The 21,556-nt window shown below is 39.5% G+C and overlaps 1 protein-coding gene and 1 pseudogene across 1 annotated transcript in view; both read right to left on the reverse strand.

Moving 5' to 3' along the window:
• Nucleotides 1-21,556, reverse strand: part of ANKRD55 (ankyrin repeat domain 55) — a 100,984-nt gene that overhangs the window by 62,730 nt on the left and 16,698 nt on the right. Inside the window, exons 2-3 of the mRNA XM_060142965.1 lie at nt 7,384-7,506; nt 430-560 (exon numbers count right to left, since the gene is read on the reverse strand). Of these exons, the coding sequence (XP_059998948.1) occupies nt 430-560; nt 7,384-7,506 (254 nt within the window). The remainder of the gene's footprint in view (nt 1-429; nt 561-7,383; nt 7,507-21,556) is intronic.
• On the reverse strand, nt 10,760-11,590 carry LOC132518065 (small ribosomal subunit protein eS4, X isoform-like; annotated as a pseudogene).

Consider the following 21,556-nt stretch of genomic DNA (forward strand, 5'->3'; position numbering starts at 1 on the left):
ATTGTTCTCTACTTTGCTCATCCTTCAGCTTCCACTCAACTAATCCTACCCCAAAGAGGTTAACTGCAGCTTCAAGTGTTACCACCCACTGAGGGTATTAACAGAGGGCATTCGTAGAAGGAGTACCAACTGTGCTGAGAAATGCCCCAAGGGAAATTCTGATGCAATTAAGATGGAAAAGAATATTTCTCTCATGGCAATATCACCTCTAACTTAGAGGATTGTTAGGAAGATCCAAAATGACTTCAATCCATGAAACCAACTCTAAGTCATTATATAAATGTTGGACATTATTAAAGCAAAACTTTTAAGTTCTATTTCTGTTGGCCAGCTGCACAAATCTAAGAACACTCTTCTGCAAGTGGGGCCCCATAACAACACATTTAGTCCACCCCACTCTTTGACAGCCACCACAGACACAGTTGGTACCAGATAGGTTGCCAGGCATAGACTTGTGCGGCCATAAGCGTCCTGCATATTAATATTGGCTCCCATCTTCAACAGCAGCTTCACTGTGTCCACTTGACGTCCAGAAACCGCGTGCATTAAGGGTGTACATCCTAGAACGAGACATTTCAACAGCTTTTAAGAATGTTTGACTTGTGACTTCAGACTATACTACAAAGCTACAGTAATCAAGACAGCATGGTGCTGGCACAAAAACAGAAACATAGATCAATGGAACAGGATAGAAAGTCCAGAGATAAACCCACGCACATATGGTCACCTTATCTTTGATAAAAGAGGCAAGAATATACAATGGAGAAAAGACAGCCTCTTCAATAAGTGGTGCTGGGAAAACTGGACAGCTACATGTAAAAGAATGAAATTAGAACACTTCCTAACACCATACACAAAAATAAACTCAAAATGGATTAAAGACCTAAATGTAAGGCCAGGCACTATCAAACTCTTAGAGGAAAATACAGGAAGAACACTCTTTGACATAAATCACAGCAAGATCCTTTTTGACCCAACTCCTAGAGTAATGGAAATAAAAACAAAAATAAACAAATGGAACCTAATGAAACTTAAAAGCTTTTGCACAGCAAAGGAAACCATAAACAAGATGAAAAGACAACCCTGAGAATGGGAGAAAATATTTGCAAACAAAGCAACTGACAAAAGATTTATCTCCAAAATACACAAGCAGTTCATGCAGCTCAGTATCAAAAAAACAAACAACCCAATCCAAAATTGGGCAGAAGACCTAAATAGACATTTCTCCAAAGAAGAGATACAGACTGCCAACAAACACATGAAAAGATGCTCAACATCACTAATCATTAGAGAAATGCAAATCAAAACTACAATGAGGTATCACCTCATACCAGTCAGAATGGCCATCATCAAAAAATTTACAAACAATAACTGCTGGAGAGGGTGTGGAGAAAAGGGAACCCTTTTGCACTGTTGGTGGGAATGTAAATTGATACAGCCACTATGGAGAACAGCATGGAGGTTCTTAAAAAACTACAAATAGAACTACCATATGACCCAGCAATCCCACTACTGGGCATATACCCTGAGAAAACCAAAATTCAAAAAGAGTCATGTACCACAATGTTCACTGCAGCTCTATTTACAATAGCCAGGTCATGGAAGCAACCTAAGTGTCCATCGACAGTTGAATGGATAAAGAAGAGGTGACACATATATACAATGGAATATTACTCAGCCATGAAAAGAAATGAAATTGAGTTATTTGTAGTGAGGTGGATGGACCTAGAGTCTGTCATACAGAGTGAAGTAAGTCAGAAAGAGAAAAACAAATACCATATGCTAACACATATATATGGAAACTAAAAAAAAAAGGGTCTGATGAACCTAGGGGCAGGACAGGAATAAAGACACAGACATAGAGAATGGACTTGAGGACACGGGGAGGGGGAAGGGTAAGCTGGGACGAAGTGAGACAGTGGCATGGACATATATACACTACCAAATGTAAAACAGATAGCTAGTGGGAAGCAGCCGCATAGCACAGGGAGATCAGTTCGGTGCTTTGTGACCACCTAGAGGGGTGGAATAGGGAGGGTGGGAGGGAGACGGAAGAGGGAGGGGATATGGGGATATATGCATATGTATAGCTGATTCACTTTGTTATACAGCAGAAAGTAACACACCATTGTAAAGCAATTATACTCCAATAAAGATGTTAAAAAAATAAAATAAATATAACATGTTATGAAAAAAATGTTTGATTTGTAAAATTTATGAGTAGACTTTATTTTCCTGTTCATTTATTATGCTCTTTGCAGATGAACTACCCTCAACACAAACTCAGCTGTTGAGCTGAAGAGAGATGATGATTGTTGCTACATTTATACAAACTATGTATTTTTCACACCCTATTAAATCTTCTGTAATTTTGCTGTAATTGGTTGATTAAAACATTTTGTGCAGATCATAAAATTTGCTTATTACTACCTTGGGAATCACCATAATTTGGGACATAACAGGCAGGTTTATCCTGACTTGGTTTGAACAATGCAGAATCTGGAAGTACCTTTGGAAAGCAATGCCAGCCAGGCAGACAGGTGCAGCACACATTTATTGGAGGTGGTAAGTGATATAGGGCAGTGATGGTAGCCTAGCCTTGGGTTGTACAAATCCTTGCTAAAAGTGGCCACTTTTACTGAAATACTTTTCTGTTTTTGGAGTCAATATAGGCCACATTTGGTTTTCGTGTGTTTTCTTCCTGAGTAAAAACAGAGATGAAATTACACATTCTGATTAACTTCGCAGGGCTGTTGGAACAAGCCATACTGCTGAGGCAGAATCCAGGTAGGTGCTTCACACTCCTTCAGATGAAGAAACCAATGTAAGACATATCCCTTTCCCAGCTGAGACTTGTTTAGATGTCTTTTGATTGGAGATTCATGTAGAGGTTATAATTCTTCTCCAGGTGAACTGCAAACTATGACCTCAGTGATCCCTGAGAATGGATAAATTCCAGGACTACTGTTCTTACTGAAAGATTGCAGCCAGCAAACCAGTTTCTCTCCAAATTTCTCCCTTCTAATATTCTTCCAGGCGTCTGTACTGGGTAAAAGCATCAATGAAGTGCTCTGTCTTAAATAGTGGCAAATTTTTTTTCTCTCTCTCCCCTTCTCTTTCTTCTCTTCTCTCTTTCCCTCTCCCTCTTTTCCCTTATTTCCCTCCCTCCCTCCCCCTTCCTTCCTCCCTCCCTCTCTCCCTCCCTCCCTTCTCTCCTTCCTTCCTTCCTTTCCTTCCTTCCTTCCTTTCCTTCCTTCCTTCCTTCTTCCCTCCCTCCCTCCTTCCCTCCCTTCCTCTTTATTTATTTATATTTTGCTTACGGGTGTTGAATTGCTCCAGCACCATTTGTTGAAGAGGCTTTCTTCCACTAAATTACATTTGCACCTTTGTCAAATATCAGTTGAGCATATTTGTGTGAGTCTGAGTTCTCTGTTCTTTCCCACCGATCTATGTGTCTATCCGTCAGCCCATACTACAGAGTCTTGATTTCTGTAGCTATATAGTAAGCCTTGAAATTGGGTAGACTGATTCTCTCCCACTTTATTCTTTTTTTTTTTTTTTGGTACACGGGCCTCTCACTGTTGTGGCTTCTCCCGTTGCTGAGCACAGGCTCCGGACGCGCAGGTTCAGCGGCCATGGCTCACGGGCCTAGCCGCTCCGCGGCATGTGGGATCTTCCCAGACCGGGGCACGAACCTGTGTCCCCGGCATCAGCAGGCAGACTCTCAACCACTGCGCCACCAGGGAAGCCCCCACTTTATTCTTCTTTTTCAAAATTGTTTTAACTATCTTAGTTTCTTTGCTTTCTATATAAATTTTAGATAATCTTGTCTATATCCACAAAAAAAAAAAATCTTGCTGGAGTCTGATAGAAATTGCATTAAACCTGTATAAGAATTTGGGGAGCACTGCATGTTTACTATATTGGATATTCTAATCCGTGAACATGGTATGTCTCTCCATTTATTTAGATCTTTGATTTCTTTCATCAGCATTTTATAGTTTACAGTATAGAAGTCTTGCATGTATTTTGTTTTATTCACACCTAAATATTCTTTATTGAGTGATTTTACTTGGTATTGTGGTTTTAATTTTGGTGTCCATGTGTTCATTTCTAATATATAGAAATAAATTTGTTTTTGTGTATTGATCTTGTGTCCTGTGACCTTGCTCAACTCACTAGTTGCAGGAGTTTTTGGTAGGTTCCTCAGGATATTCTATGTAGACAATCAAGCTGTGCAAAAAACGAACCATTTTATTTTTCTTTTTCAATATGTATGCTTTTCATTTTTTATTTCCTTTTCTTGCCTTTTTGCACTGGCTAAGTACTACGCTGAATATGAGGGAGAGAGGGCATTTTTGCTTTGTTGCCCATCTTAGGGGCAAAGCATTCAGTCTTTCACCAGTAAGTAAAATGTTAGCTCTAGAGTTTTTTTGTAGATACGCTTTATCAAATTGAGGAAGTTCCCCTCTATCCCTATTTTCTGAGAGTTTTTAATCATGAATGTGTGCTAAGTTTTGTCAAATGCTTTTTCTGCATCCACTGATATGATCATGTGATTTTTCTTCTGTAGCTGGTTAATATGATGGATTACACAGATTGAGTTTCAAGTACTGAAATAGACTTACGTTCCTAGAACAAATCACACTTGGTCATGGTATATAATTAGTTTTATATATTACTGAATTCTATTTGCTGATATTTGCTAAGGATGTCTGTATCCGTATTCATGTGGAGTATTGGTCTGTAGGTTTAGTTTTTGTATCATCTTTGTCACATTTTGATATCAGAGTAATACTAGCTTCATAATCATAACCAGGAAGTTTCCTCCTCGTATCTTTTCTGGAAGAGATTATGCAGAGTTGATATGAATTTTATTTAAAAGTTTGTAGAAGTTTCCAGTGGAATCATCTAGGCCTGACGATGTCTGTTTCTGGGAATTTTAAAATTATGAATTTAAGTTCCTTAATAGTTATAGGACTATTCATATAATGTTTCCTATTGGATGAACTGTGGTAGTTTATCTTTTTTGAGGAATTGATCCATTTCATCTAAATACTCAAATTATGTGTGCAGAGTGGCTTGTTGTATTTTCTTATTATCTGCAGGGTCATTCCTGATAGTGATAATTTGTGTCTTCTTACATTTTCTTTTTGTCATTATTGCTAGAGGTTTGTCAATTTTATTGATCTTTTCAAAGAATTAGTTTCTTGTTTCATTGATATTCTCTATTTTCTGTTTTCAATTTCATTGATTTCTATTCTTCTCTTTATTACTTCTTTCCTTCTGTTTGCTTTGGGTTTATTTTACTCTACTTTTTCTAGGTTCTTGAGGTGAGAACTTAGATTATTGACCAATACTTTTCCTCTTTTCTAATGAATGTATTTAGTGCCATAAATTTCCCTCTTAGCATTGCTTTAGATATGTGCCACAAATTTTGATATGTTGTATCTTTGTTTCCATTCATAATCAGTTAGTACAAGCCAGGATTGAATGCAATCAGTCTGACTCTTGTATTTGTCACACAAGTGGTGTTTAACCTTTGACTCTTCTCATTCCCAACTTCTAACCCCAAGGCAGATGTACAAGTAGTGCTGCTTTAAAAAACGAACGAACAAAAAACTACCATGGATAAATTAGGGAGCACCCACACACTTTACAAAACATTTTAGTGTCATGATAAGGGAATCCCAAGCTCCTCTTGGGACAGGTCAACTGGTTAAAAATCATTAATGACTTCTTAGAAATACTAGGATAGGGAAACCGATGCTAAATCCTTTGTTATAGTTCCATAGGTCCTTGAGGCTGCCACTTCTTCCTCTTCTCCTCCACCCCCTTTTTCTTCTCCTTGTTCTTCTTTGTCTTCATCTTCATTCACTCTGTTTTCTTTCAGTTGTTCAGATTTGTTTCATTTCTATTGTTCTATTTTCAAGTGCATTGATCCTTTCCTCTGCTTCCTCATTCTGCTACTGAGCTTAGCCATAGAGTTTTTAATTGTAATTATTGTATTTTTCAGTTTTAAAATTTTCCATTTGTTTCTTCTTTATATCTGTATTTCTTTGCTGAGCCTTTCTATTTTTTCATCTGTTTTGAGCATATTTGTAATTGCTCATTGAAGCATTTTTTCGTGGCTACTTGAAGATCTTTGCCAGATAATTCTAACATCTGTCATCTCAGTGTTGGCATCTATTGTCTTTTTCCATTCAGTTTGAGGTCTTACTGATACTTGGTATGTCAAGTGATTTTCTACCGAAACTTGGATATTTGGGGTATTGCATTATAAGTTGTCTAAATCTTACTTAAATCCTCCATTTTAGCTGGTTTTCTCTGATACTGCTCCAAAGGGTAAGTGAAGGGGGGGGGGTGCCACTTCATTATTGCCAGGTGGGATTAGAAGTCTAAGTCCCCTACTTAGTCTTCATTGACATCTAAGGGAGAAGACTCTTCATTACTGCGTGGTGGTGAGAGTCCTAATTCTCAAGAAGGATTCCTCTGACACTGCCTCAGCAGTGGGGATATGGAGACTTCATTACCATGTGAAGGTGGAGGCCCAGGATCCACGCTTGGTCTTTGCTGGAATGAGTGGGGTTGGGGTCATAGTTTTTTGTTTTTTGTTTTTTTTTGGTGGTAGTGTTTGATGGAGTAAACTCATCATTGTCTAAAAGTTTTCTGTCTTGCTATGCAGTCGCTTTCTTGCTCTTTGGCTAGAGAGCAGGCTTTTGTTGGGGGCTTTTTTGACCTCTGTCCACTGGCATTCCTATGTTGTCAGCTTCTTCAGCTCCAAGTCTGGGAAGTATGAGGCAAAAAGGAAGCCCAGGAAACTCACCACTATGTCATTTCTTGGGTCCCATGGTACTAGCTAGTCTGTCATTGTCTCTCCACCTTCCAGAGTGTTCTTATGTTTATGCTATATACAATGTCCAGGAGTTTTAGTTGTATTTAGCAGAAGGAATAAAGCAAAAAGTACTACTTCTACTCCATCTTCCCAGAAGCAGAAGTCCTTGCTCTCTGGCTTTAATAGCCACACTTTCCCAACATCCACTGCTACCAAAAATAGCCTCCTCTTTTCATACCTGTTTTCTAACTTCAACTAATTGGCCTATCTACTTTAGTCACTCATACAAATAAGTTGAAGACAAACTCAAACCAAATAACTTCATGAGAAGAGGTGATGTAAAAGAATTTGAAGATTTGTGTCCATGACTCTCATTAAATAAAATACTGAGGAACCTGCACACGGCTACAGGCAGGATATTCCTTGACCCTCCAGTATCAAAGTAGCTTGTCAAATATAATTTTATTAACATTGTTCACCTCTGGAGGCCATCTCTAAAAGGATAGATCAGAACATTCTGCAGGATTCAAAACGCATAAATAGCTCACCTTCACTGTCACAGCATTCTAGGATGGAAGGGTCTTCCCGAATCACGGCAGTCAAAGCATTGACATCTCCGTTAGATGCTGCCTGATAAACCATGGTCAGGTCAACTTCTTCAGATGAATCACCTTCATGAATCAAACAGAGACAAACTTACTGTGTGGAGAGAATTCACTGAAAGAATAACAACACCCAAAGCGTCACCCACACAAGTGATTCATGAAAATCTCTCTGGTGAATCCAGGCAGAAGGCTGAGTCATCCTGATCACATGCACCTTACCACTTCTGAAGAAAGGTGGGCCACTGTGGGCTATAACATCACCATGTATTGGGAAGGAGCCTGAGGGATTAGGTGTCCTCTGAGATTTAATGATTCTCTCCAAGTATTTGAAATCAGTGAGACCAGATTGGGAAGTGGAGCCCTAATCTTGGTTCTGGGTTTCTTTTTTGATCTGAAATATGTTACTTTCCCTTTCAATGACTCAGTTTACCCACTTTTTTTTTTTTTTTTTTTTTGCGGTATGCGGGCCTCTCACTGTTGTGGCCTCTCCCATTGCGGAGCACAGGCTCCGGACGCACAGGCTCAGCCGTCATGGCTCACGGGCCCAGCCGCTCCATGGCATGTGGGATCTTCCCGGACCGGGGCACGAACCCGTGTCCCCTGCATCAGCAGGCAGAGTCTCAACCACTGCACCACCAGGGAAGCCCAGTTTACTCACCTTTGAAGGAGATATTGTGCTCCTTATTCTCTGTTCTCTAGTTGGACTCTCTACCCTTTCCCTCTTGCTCTGAACCCTGAAGGCTAACCTTGATGACCACATCACCCAGGCCCCCTGGCCCTCAGTGTCCATGGGAGGCACTGGTAGGAGAGTGGTGAGGAGAAGAGAGATGGGGCATTTCCTCCTGCTTTCCCCTAGTTCAGGGTCTAGCAGTAGCTGCTTCTCTCCCACCAGGAGGGTCCTCCTCCCCAGAACCAGCCCTCACTGGGCTCCCTGTGGTAACAAACATTGTCCTTTCAACCCTGCTCATCTCTGTATGTAGTCCCTTCACAGAAGCCCTTCATTTGAACCATCTGAGGTTTCATGACATGGTGTTCCCAGAAGAAACAGCTGTATGCAGGTCCTCTGAATTTGGTAGCCACCTGTATCATACCTTTGTGCATGACTGAACCAACTAATAGTATTACCAAAGGTGACAAGAGAACTGTGGGTCAAGTGACCCCAGGGGAGCAATGGAAGGGCTGGGAGACAAGCTTTGTTTACAGGAACACCCCTTGTGAGGTGCTGGGCCAAGCCCCTCTACTTAATTTCTCCCACACATGGCCATGGTTCAGGGAAAATATATGTGTACAAGAAAAGTTTTTAAAATTGCGTTTTTCTACTAGTGCAGGCATTATGCTAGAGATACTTTACAGTTCTAATTGATCTTTAGTTGGCAGTGGTCCTAACCCTTTGGTTGGGAAGGGTTGGGCTTTGTTTCTCAGTCCCAGTATTTCTGGGAAGTCACCAATGACTTTTTAACCAGTTGACCTGTCCCAGGAGAAGCTTGTCGTTAAAAATGATTCACTTACAACAACAAACTCCATTGTGAAGTGAGTAGCTGCTCGCTAATTTATCCATGATAGGTTCGTTACTGTAGCTGTTGCTTTTGAAGCCTTCTCACCTTTACATTTGTCTGAGGGCTGGAAGTGAGCAGTGAGGGATGTGAAAGGCAAATGCCACTTCTGTGTGAGTGTAAGGACCCTGGAGCCACACCACTAGGGTTCAATTCCTAGTTTGTACTAATTAGCTGTGTAAATTTGGGCCAGTTACCCTCTCTGGGCCTTAGTTTCCTTGTCTTTAAAATGGAGATGATGATGATGACAACCATGCATCTCAGAAGGTTGCTGTGAGGAGTAAATGAATTAATATTTAATCCTATGTGCTCTTAGGACAGGGCATAGTGTGTAGTTAATGCTGTATATACTTTGGTACTACTACTGTTACCATTTTTTTTTCTGATAGTGTGCAAATTTAGAGAGCATTGGAAATCTGGGACATGTAGAGGAAAAGGTCTCTCTGATGATGGCTAGCTAAAAGATCCATAGATTGTATAGAACATTCACTCTCTATTAGAAACTCCCCCAGGAGTCTAGACATTTTGTGAATATTGCTCACAATATCTTTGGACACAAGAAATAGGGCCCAGACCCAAGCACAAAGGTGGGCCTGGTATCTGGTTGTATGACCACATCCATAGATGCTGGTGATGTCACTTCAGAAGTACTGAAGTGAGGTACTGAGGTATGCTGTGGTACAAGGTATGCTGAGGTATGAGGTATGCTGAGGTTCAAGGTATGCTGTGTTTATAGCCTGTTTATATCTTATACAACTTGTTCATATAACATATATAAACGTGTTTATAACCTGTTCATTACTGAGTGCAATAAAATCTGTAAGGCACATTCATCAGACTGTAGAGTACATACAGCTGAGAGAAACGAGGAATGTACTGCCTGATAGAATTAGAATTCCAAACAACTTGCCAGAAGGATTCTAATAACATTGTATTTAATAGGGATAAACATTTAGTCTGTGAAATATCCAGTTGAACTAAGTGAAGGGTGGTTGAACCTGTAGTTTTCGTTCCTCAATATCCCCTCATCCTGCTGGTGACCTTAACCTGATTATTCTCTAGGGACCACTTCCTCTCCACTTTCAGCACAGGCGGTTGACTACATTCCTGCTCAGGGCCAGAACATGTGACCTAGAACTAGCCATTCAGCACCAGCATTATCCTGGCCACAGATATTGGTTCAGGGATGTGCCTCAATCAGAGCCCATGAAAGGTAATGATATTTTGGATATCTTGGGAGTGCTGGGAACAAGTTTTGTTCTACCACCCATGAAACTGGGAGTTATGGGGGGGACATCTTATGGGTGGAGAGCTTATGAATGAAGACAACACAAGAAGAGCAGAGCTGTACTAAGAGAAAGAAATAATTGAGACCTGATGACATCATTTGAATTCCTGAATCAAGCCATACCTTAAGCCAGCACCATTTCTGGAACATTTACATGTCCCAATAAATTTCTTTTTTTGCTTGAGTCAGTCTGCATAGATTTTATGTGTTTGTTTTTCTTTTTAATCACTGCAAGAGTGCTAACTAACAGAAGGTTTTAGTGGTGGCACATTAAAAAAGCATTTAGGGGTTTAGTTGGGCAATTAACACTATAGGAATTAACAGTGTGACAGTGAACTAGTAGATCTCTGGCTGCAGTAATAATAGTCTAGTAATGAGACTGAGGGAGATAATAGGCTTTTTCCATTCTTTTTTTTTTTTTAACACTAAAGAGGCTTTTAATTATGTAGTATTATCTCTAAGTACAAAGACTTTCCCAATCACGTCACTTAGAGATCATTTTATCCACTGCTCTGTTTGGCTGCCAGTCTCTTGTCTCTCTCCTCAGCAATGTTAAGGCGGACACCCTTTCCACGAGGAAGAGAGATCCATGCTTTGTTGCCTTTGCCAATAACAAAAATGTTGGAGAGCCGGGTGGCAAAGCTATTGCCGTTGGCATCTTTCACATGAACTACATCAAAAGAACCAGGATGTCTCTCCCGGTTAGTGATCACATCAATTCTTCCCAGGTTAGCACCTCCAGTCACCATGCACAGGTTTCCAGCGTCAAATTAGATGAAATCAGTAATCTTGCCAGTCTCCAAATCAATTTGAATGGTATCATTCACCTTGATGAGGGGATCAGGGTAGCGGATGGTGTGAGCATCATGGGTCACCAGATGAGGGATTCCTTTTGTCCCCACAAAGATCTTTCTCACTTTGCATAACTTATACTTGGCCTCCTCAGGTGTAATATGATGAACAGCAAAGCGACCCTTGGTGTCATAGATCAGATGAAAATTCTCTCCAGTCTTGTCAATGCTGATGACATCCATAAAACCAGCAGGGTAGCTTATATCAGTGCGGACCTTGCCATCAATCTTAATGAAACGCTGCATGCAGATCTTCTTTACTTTATCTCCTATTAGGGCATATTTAAGTCTGTTCCTTAGGAAAATAATTAGGGGGAGACATTACCTCAGCTTGTGGGGACCGGTAGATGGATGAGGAGCAAACACACCAGTCAGTTTATCCAGCATCCAATGCTTTGGAGCTGCTACGCGCTTCAGGTGCTTCTTAGGACCACGAGCCATGGCTGCGCTAGGCACGGAAAGAGTTTTTTTTCCATTCTTAACTGGTGTTATGTTGAGGTCTATGGCCCATGGATTAAATGGGCTATAGGTAGCTGGAGAACATTCCGAGGAGAGTGACCAGAGTATGACTGGACTCCATGTCACCTGATGAACAGTGGAAGGAAACAGATCTGTTCACTCTGAAGATTACTCTGTGTGGTCATGATGGTTGCCTTCAGATATTTGAAGAGGTTTTTTTGTTTTGTTTTGTTTTTTAAATTTAAAAAACCGTGGTAAATATACATAACATATGCCATTTTAACCACTTTTAAGTGTAGAGTTCAGTGGCTTGATGTACATTCACACTGTTGTGCAACCATCACCACTATTCATCTCCAGAACTCTTTTCAGCTTCTAAAACTCAAACTGTTTCCATTAGACAAAAACTCCCCATTCCTCCCTCCCCTCCATCTCCTGGAAACCACCATTCCATTTTCTGTCTCTATGAATTTGACCACTCTAGATATCTCATTTAAGTGGAATCAACAGTATTTGTCCTTTTGTTACTGGCTTATTTCACTTAGCATAATGTCCTCGAGATTTATCCACATTGTATGTGTCAGAATTTCCTTCTTTTTAAAGGTTGAATGATAATCTGTTGTATGTATGTACCACATTTTGTTTATTCATTCATCTACTGATGGACACTTGGGTTGTTGCCACCTTTTGGCTATTGTGAATAATGCTGCTGCAAACATCGGTATACAAATAACTCTTTCAGACTCTTTCGAGTATATACTTAGAAGTGAAATTGCTGGATCACATGATAATTCTATTTTTAATTTTTTAAGGAACCACTGTACTGTTTTCCAATGTGGCTGCAACATTTTATATTCTTACCAACAATGCACAAGGGTTCCAATTTCCCCATGTCCTTACCAACACTTTTATTTCCTGTTTTTGCTTCTTGTGTGTGTTTGTTGTAATAACAGCTAGCCTAATGGGTGTGAAGTGATATCTTGTGGTTTTGATTTGCATTTCCCTATGACTAGTGATGCTGAGCATCTTTTCGCGTGCTTTTTAGCCATCTGTATATCTTCTTTGGAGAAATGTCTAAGTCCTTTGCCCATTTTTTTTCTTTTTTAGATGTTGGGGGTAGGAGTTAATTGATTAATTAATTTATTTTTGCTGTGTTGTGTCTTCGTTTCTGTGTGAGGGCTTTCTCTAGTTGTGGCAAGCAGGGGTCACATTTCATCGCGGTGCGCGGGCCTCTCACTATGGCGGCCTCTCTTGTTGCGGAGCACAGGCTCCAGATGCGCGGGCTCAGTAGTTGTGGCTCACGGGCCCAGTTGCTCCGTGGCATGTGGGATCCTCCTAGACCAGAGCTCGAACCCACGTCCCCTGCATTAGCAGGCAGATTCTCAACCACTGCGCCACCAGGGAAGCCCCCTTTGCCCATTGTTTGTTTTTCTGTTAAGTTGTAGAAACTCTTTATATATTCTGGATATTAACTCTATATTAGATACATAATTTGTATACATTTTCTCCCATTCTGTGGGTTGCCTTATCGCTCTGTTGATAGTATCGATGTATAAAAGCATTTAACTTTGATTTTTTGATGTAGTTCAATTTGTCTACCTTTTGCTGTCTGTGCTTTTGACATCACATCTAAGAAATTACAGTAAGCCCACTACATATGAACAAGTTCTGTTCTGAGAGTGTGTTTGTAAGTCCAATCTGTTTGTAAGTCCAACAAAACTAACCTAGGTACCCAACAAACACAATTGGCTATATGGTACTGTACTGTAATAGGTTTACAGTACTTTTCACACAAATAATACATAAAAAACAAAAAATAATGAAGACATTTTTAATCTTACAGTATAGTACCTTGAAAAGTACAGTAGTACCAGCTATATCACCACTGCTTTTATGCTTGCTTCCAGACATCCTGGGCTTGCAATAAGGATGCTGCACTACTGAACTTTATACAATACTGTATGGTACACAAATGCACAACCACTTGCAGAGGATGCACACACGTGACAATGTGAGCCAGACATGTGAACTAACTTACGTGATTGGACATGCAAACTCACATGTGCATTTTTGAAAGTTTGCAACTTGAAGGTCGTATGTAGGGGACTTACTCTATTGCCAAATTCAATGTCATGAAGCTTTCCTCCTATGATTTTTTTTTTTTTTTTGCAGTACGCGGGCCTCTCACTGTTGTGGCCTCTCTCGTTGCGGAGCACAGGTTCTGGACGTGCAGGCTCAGCGGCCATGGCTCACGGGCCCAGCCGCTTCGCGGCATGTGGGATCTTCCCGGACTAGGGCACGAACCTGTGTCCCCTGCATCGGCAGGCGGACTCTCAACCACCACACCACCAGGGAAGTCCCCCGCTATGTTTTCTTCTAAGAGTTTTATAGTTTTAGGTCTTATGACTAGATCATTGATCCATTTTGAGTCATTTTGCATGTGGCTGTCCAGTTGTTTCTGCTGAAACTATTGCTGAAAAGACAATTCTTCCCCCATTGAATGGTCTTGGCACCCTTGTTCACTCCTCAGTTGACCCCTAAGTTGACCATAGATATATGAGATTATTTCTAGACTCCCAGTTCTATTCCATGGATCTATATGTTTGTCTTTATGCCAGTACTACACTGTTTTGATTGCTGTAGCTTTGTAGTATGGTTTGAAATCAGGAAGTGTGAGACCTCCAACTTTGTTCTTCTTTTGTAAGATTTTTTATTGGCTATCTGGGTCCCTTGAAATTCCATATGAATTTTAGGATGGATTTTTACATTTCTGCAAAAACATCACTGGGATTTTGTTAGGGGTTGCATCAAATCTGTAAATCTCTTTGGGTAGTACTGACATCTTAACAATATTGTCTTTCAATCCATGAAACACAAGACATCTTTCCATTTATTGGTGTCTTCTTTAATTTCTTTCAAAAATGTTTTGTAGTTTTCAGTGTATAAGTCTTTTGCCTTCTTGGTTAATTTTATTCCTAAGTATTTTATTCTTTTTGATGCTACTGTAAACAGGATTATTTTTCAAAGAGCTTTTAGCCAAGTTTATGGTTAAACTTTTATGTGAAATTCCAGCAGTTAGAAATAGCAGTGGGTGAGAATGACAGAAGAGTATTTTAATGGTCAGAGAACTGTAAAAATGTCCTAGGTCTCCTCAAGAGGTAGTGAACTTCCTGTAATTAAAGATGTCAATCTTGGGACTTCCCTGGTGGTCCAGTGGTTAAGACTTCACCTTCCAATTCAGGGGTTGTGGGTTCGATCCCTAGTCAGGGAGCCAAGATCCCACATGCCTCACGGCCAAAAAAACAAAACATGAAACAGAAGCACTATTGTAACAAATTCAATAAAGACTTTAAAAATAGTCCACCTCAAAAAGAAAAGAAAAATCTTAAAAAAAAATAAGATGTCAATCTTGGCTAGGTGGTCACCAAGGGAGTGTGTTGCAGAAGGAATTCAGACACAGAGTGAAACACAAGGTATGGGGAAAGGAAGATGTGTGAGGCAAAACAGGATGTATTTCAGGGTTTCTTCTAACCCTAAGATACCATACTAAACTACAGAGTGATTAAGAAATAGGAAATGAAGGAGCTTCCACAGAAGTTGTATAGAAACAGTCAATTTAAATTGTAGTCAATGCAAATAATTAGGCCTAAACTTAAGATAGTACAAAGAATTTCTGTAGAAATGATGAAGGGTGAAGTAGAAGTAACAAGAATGAGGAGAAGGATAACTGATGGTCCTGGTGGAATCCAAAATAGAGGCAAGAAAAATTTTTTTCTATCAAAGGTCATAAAATCATTTAAGATATGCAGAAGATCTACATAAACAAACAATACATAAATTCTTCCTTCTGTCCTTCCTTCTTATCCATCTCACTATCTATTATCTATTTTTTTTATCTATCTACCTATCTATCTATCTGGTATCATCTATCTATCTACCATCTATTTATCATCTATTTATCTTTCTTTCCATTCAGCTTTCAGAGGAGGAGCATCGTTTGAATGGCTTTTGCCTCTCTAACTGTGTGAAAGTTAAACAGATAGACTCATATATGGATGCAGAAAGAAAAATTCTAAAATTCACCAAGGGAGAGACTGAAAGTAGAGAGAATGGAAAACAGACATAAAGGAAATAGGAAGAAAGAAGCATGTGAACAGATACAGATTATATTTTATAAAAAGTTATCTATGTATATGTATACATGAAAAATATAAAAGACAAGAAGACGATGCAACAAACATCAATAGAGATAATTTTTTAGATATTATTCAGTACTTTCTATATTTTCCCAATTCTCTACAATGAATTTATATACTTTTTATAATCATCAAGATAAATCAAGTTTTAAGTGGTGAGAGAGGAGTGTGTCTTACTAGCTTTGCATTAATGTGTTACTACTAGAAGGGTAGACAGAGCCTTGTGTGTCTGTAATAGAGAAAACAAGTCCTTGATATTTGACAAAGTGCTGAAAAAGTTAAAACATACATGTATTTAAAAAATTCTGACCTTTATAAATACCCTAGTAGATTTTTTTTTAAAACAGGTACATGTTTTAAATTTTTATTAATTTTTACCTAAAAATTGGAAGGATAGCTTTTTGGAAATCATCTGTTTTCCTCATTTTTCATGGTTAAAAACCTTGTAAACAGTTTTCTGGATGTGTCATAAATTATCAACTTAATTCCAATGGCCCAACTTTTTAATAGTAGGATTGCAGAAATATGACAGGCTGCTAGAAATGTTTTAGATTAGAGGACCTTCTTCAAAGCTTCTCACATTTTACACAAATTTGGGTTCCTTCACATAGTGGTTCTGTCTCTGGGTTACTGCAGAGTTCCTTGGGAAAGCCCTTGACTGCATCAATTACTGGGCCTACTTTGTTGAAATTACCCAGAGGTCAGCTTGGCATTTGTTCTACTTAAGTTGAGACCGTTTTGTGGAACAGCCACGTCAATGTAAGGATAGATTGGGTACTGCAGTTTCAAGAGTCCAGACCAGAGGGTCTTGGGAGGATTTCTTTGGTTCATTCTATTCTGAGAATCCTTGGGTGGCTGAATGCAGCCTAGACTCACTAGTGAAGCCTGGATTCATTTTTGGGCAACTACAGAAGATTCCACAGGTATTTCTTAGATTGTTTTTTGGAGTGGAATTGATTGCATCTGAAGAACTGAAATTTATTCATTCATCCATTTACTTAACATCTATCATGGGCTAGTGAAATTGCAGGTACAAACGTTGTAGAGTCCCTCTGTTCCTAAGAAAAACATGCCCTAATGGGAAAAGAAGTATGTAATTTATGATTGAGATATACCAGGGATGTTATGGCAGGACAGGAGGAAGAATGATTTAAACGAATAGTTTCCTGGGCATCCTCCTAATCCAGATCACTCTATCCTCCCTCAGGATTATCTTGGGTGCTTTGGGGACAGTAGAGAAATTGTGTTTTGGGAGCTGCCTGGAATGATCTATCCATAAGGTGGTGAGGTCTTTCCACTTTTAGGGAAGATGCCAGGCCTTCACTGCACCCTGATGGCTCCATGTAACAATATTGCCACCCACTGGTGATAAAGAGTCTCTCTGGGCCTTGACCCAGGCCCTGAGCCAGGATGGTGCCAGTTCTGCTGGACAGAATTAAAAGCCAATTTGGAACACTCTGGCCATGTAGGAACAAGTTTAAGGTCACTGATACAGTTGGCTGCCACTGAAAGCAAATTAGCGTCATGTGACTCACCATATACATCATATGATACACAGCATGCATACATGCAGGCAATATAGAAAAACAGTAAGAGCCCAGCCTCCAGAGTTTGAATCCTAGCACTGCCAATTTCCTGAGAGCTGTGTGATCTTGGGCAAGTTACTTAACCTCTCTGTTCTCATTCCCCTCTTGTCAAATGGGTAAGAATAGTATTTACCTCACAGGGTTGTTCTGAGAGCTAAATGAGTTCATCCACATAAAGTACAATGCCTGGCACAAAGTATTCAAGGTATGTCAACAATAATATATTACCACCATCACTACTCTGACATAGATAGGAACCTCTGTCTTCTTTCCCCTTAAAGAGACCCTTTGCCTTGCTGAACAGGCTGTAGCGATTTGGTGAGCTGAAACATTTTGCTATTTCTCGCGTTTTCTCCTATAGTCCCTCTGGGTGTACTGGCTGAGGCTTTAAGAGTGTTTTATAAAGTGCCAGTCACATGGGAGGAGGAAAAGGAGTTTCTTTCTAACATTTTAAAGAGAAAAATAGCTCCAAGCTTTCTGCATGTGCCAGCCGAGGACAAATACTCAAAGCAACCTTCATGCCCTGGGAGTGGAAAAGAAGGGATTTCATTCTCTGGGGAGGAAGTCTTGCAACAATATGATCTCAAGGGTAAGTATCTGGCCACAATCAGACCTTTCTTCATAACCAAACTTGTGATGCAACACATGCTGTATTTCTTTGAATCTCAGCATCACTGTGTTCCTCGGGGTGACTCTTCTGACCAGTGAATGCCATTCCATGGCTCGCATCTCTGCTGGACATGGGGTGGGGGATAGTGCTGGGAAATGGAATTTGCTGTTCTAAGAAACATGTCTGTGTTAAACTTCAGTGATGATGCCTCCCTAGAGTGCATTTTCATAAAATGAACTTTCATTTTAATGCTACTAATTCTTAAAAAGAACTCAATCTTCAATGCATAGGACCTTTAGTATGTGTGCAATAAATGGACTGATTGATGTAGTATTCATGTTCAATAGCTTTCTCACCCATTGGAGTTTTGTGGAAATCTCCTTGATGCTAAAAATATTGTGTCAAGAAGTTCTTTGGTAAGTAGGCAAGTATAAATCTTAAATGATTTTATGAAGGACTATGCTAGCCTAGCCAGTCTTTGGAAATTAAAAAGTAAGACAAGTGTTATTTTGAACACTGTTCCTTTGATCTTCCTTACTTTCTGCTTAATCAAATGTATGACACCACCCACCTCTTTCACTTTTAAGAAGTGGGAAGTGTTCGTGTCAGGAATTTGCCATTTTAACTGGGGACTGTGGAAGGAGAGGAATAGGTGAAGAAGCGGGGTTTGTTTAGTTAGCAGAATAGTAGACTTAGTTGGACATGACAGCTGTTGGAAAAGCTGGAAGAGAGTTTAGGATTGTTTTCTGTAGATCCAGAGGGAAGAACTAGTATTGGTGGGTAGAAATGAGAATAATTAAGATTTTTAACAACTAGAGCTGTTCAGAACTAGAAGGGATTATATTGTGAGGTGTGTACTCCTCATCACTACTCATCTCTAAGCAGGTTCTGATCAAGCATATCTTGGGATGCTCTTGAGGAGATATCTGTATTGAGTAGAAGGTTGACCTCTAAGGTTCCTTCTGTGATTAATATTCTATGTGTCTTTCTCATATCTGTGTAGAACCAAATAATGAATCACCTAATGTTGATGAACAATGACTGTCGTACTGAAAAGGATTTGGAGAAGTGGGTTTTCCTTGAGTCCTTTAAAAGGTATCCTTCCTAGTGGCCCTCCACTGTGGCCACTTGTAAAACTGTCCCAAGTGCCTTGATCACCTAAAAATAGTTTAAGAAAACAAATGCAATTTGGGTGGCTTGTCCAAGTGTCAGAGATTGAACCAATCTATCTCTCTGTAGTCCTTTAGATTTGCATCTCTCCTTTTGTAGTCATCCTGTCAGCTGGGCTTCCATGGCTGTCTTCATTGTCTTGACTGTGTTTTCTCCCTCTTCATGATTGTCTCATGGGTTCCTTAAGGTAATTGAAATGGAATCCCTTCTTACTATATTGGAGTTGTTGCTTTATAAAAGGTACAGAATAAAACCCAACCTGGTGAATAATCACCCTTCATACGACCCCACTAGAATTTTGGCAGTATGGCTTTGCTTTTTTTGCAGGAAAAAAACCTCTTGAACATTAGATAGGAGAAGTTAGAGTAGTGTTGGATACATTGTAGATACTTGATAAATATGTTTATTGATTTAATTAGCATATTCTTTTCCAACTGGCAAATTGTAGAGTACATATACGAAATGAAGTCTCATTCTTTCCAGTCCTTGGGAACAGAATTAGGAAAAGTGATAGAAGAAGGAGTCTTCTGTTCCTTTAAATAATTTCATAAGGCATATCACTAGCATTTCAAGTAGAGTTGAAGTAAATGAATAGCTTCCCTCGACTCATAGATTATGGATATATGGTTAAGTAAGGCTGATTTAAACTGTATCATCAGAGCTGTGAGTATGTAATACTGTGAGGTCTAAAACAGTGACAACACAGCAAAGGAAACCATAAACAAAATGAGAAGACAACCTACGGAATGGGAGAACATATTTGCGAACAGTGCAACTGACAAGGGCTTAACTTCCAAAATATACAAACAGCTCACACAACTCAACAACAAAAAAACAAACAACCCAACCAAAAAGTGGGCTGAAGACCTAAATAGACATTTCTCTGAAGAAGACATACAGATGGCCAATAGGCACATGAAAAGATGCTCAATATCGCTAATTATTAGAGAAATGCAAATCAAAACTACAATGAGGTATCACCTCACACTGATCAGAATGGCCATCATTTAAAAGTCTACAAATAACAATTGTGGGAGAGGGTGTAGAGAAAAGGAAAACCTCCTATACTGTTGGTGGGAATGTAAATTGGTGGAGCCACTATGGAAAACAGTATGGAGGTTCCTCAGAAAACTAAACATAGAATTACCATAGGATCCAACAATCCCACTCCTGGGCATATATCTGGACAAAACTATAATTCAAAAAGGTGTATTCACCCCTATGTTCACAGCAGCACTTTTCACAATAGCCAAGACATGGAAACAACCTAAATGTCCATGGACAGATGAATGGATAAAGATACCATTTGCAGCAACACAGATACAACTAGAGATTATCATACTAAGTGAAGTAAGTCAGAAAGAGAAAGACAAATACCATATGATATTACTTATATGTGGAATCTAAAATGAACTTACCTACAAAACAGAAACAGACTCACAGACATAGAGAACACACTTGTGGTTGCCAAGGGGAGTGGGGGAGAGGGGCAGGGATGGACTGGGAGTTTGGGGTTAGTGATGCAAACTATTACATATAGAATGGATAACAACAAGGTCCTACTGTATAGCACAGGGAACTATATTCAATATCCTGAGATAAACCACAATGGAAAAGAATATAAAAAAGAATGTATATGTATGTATAACTGAGTCTCTTTGCTGTACAGCAGAAATGAACACAACATTGTAAATCAACTATACTTCAATTTAAAAAATGCAAAGAAAACAGGTGACAACAGAAATGACTTCTCAATTAAATCTGAATCTCATAAAGAACTTTATTTTTGAACAACAGAAATATTAGCCAAGTGTATTACTATGAACCACCCTGGGTTCAGTTCTCTATTTTGTAAAATAAGGTTGACTACATCCCTGGGTCTCAACACTGGCTAAACATTAGAACCATCTGGGGAGATAAAAAACAAAAACCAAAAAAAAACAACCCCTGATACCTAAGTGCTAACCCCGGATATTTTGATTTAATTGATCCATCATTTCATATGTTATTTCATTTTGGATTACAAAAATTATGAAGATACAGATAAGAAGGAAATATATACTCAAAGATAATCACTATTAAGATGTTGGTATGTTGTATATACTTGATTTACAGGCTTGTTTCCCACCCATCCTGGAGCCCTCATTCCTCCACCTGCCTGTGTAATGTAAATATGGGAGTGGGGAGAAGTGCTAGCAGGAGGGGAAGCTTGGAAACCCGAAAGATCTAGTTGCCTCAGAATGTGCAGTTGTGAGCCTCTGCCCTTTCCATCTTCCCCCTCTAAAATCTAAACTGTCTCCTGTCCCCTATCCTGCACTCAAAATGGACATGGCTGAAAATAAGTGGTAGCCCAACCCAAAGGCTGTATAAAAGAGAAGGCCAGTTCCTAAGGAGCAAGCATAA

Source organism: Lagenorhynchus albirostris, chromosome 3 (genome assembly GCF_949774975.1).
Source record: "Lagenorhynchus albirostris chromosome 3, mLagAlb1.1, whole genome shotgun sequence".
In the NCBI taxonomy this organism is placed as follows: Eukaryota; Metazoa; Chordata; class Mammalia; order Artiodactyla; family Delphinidae; genus Lagenorhynchus; species Lagenorhynchus albirostris.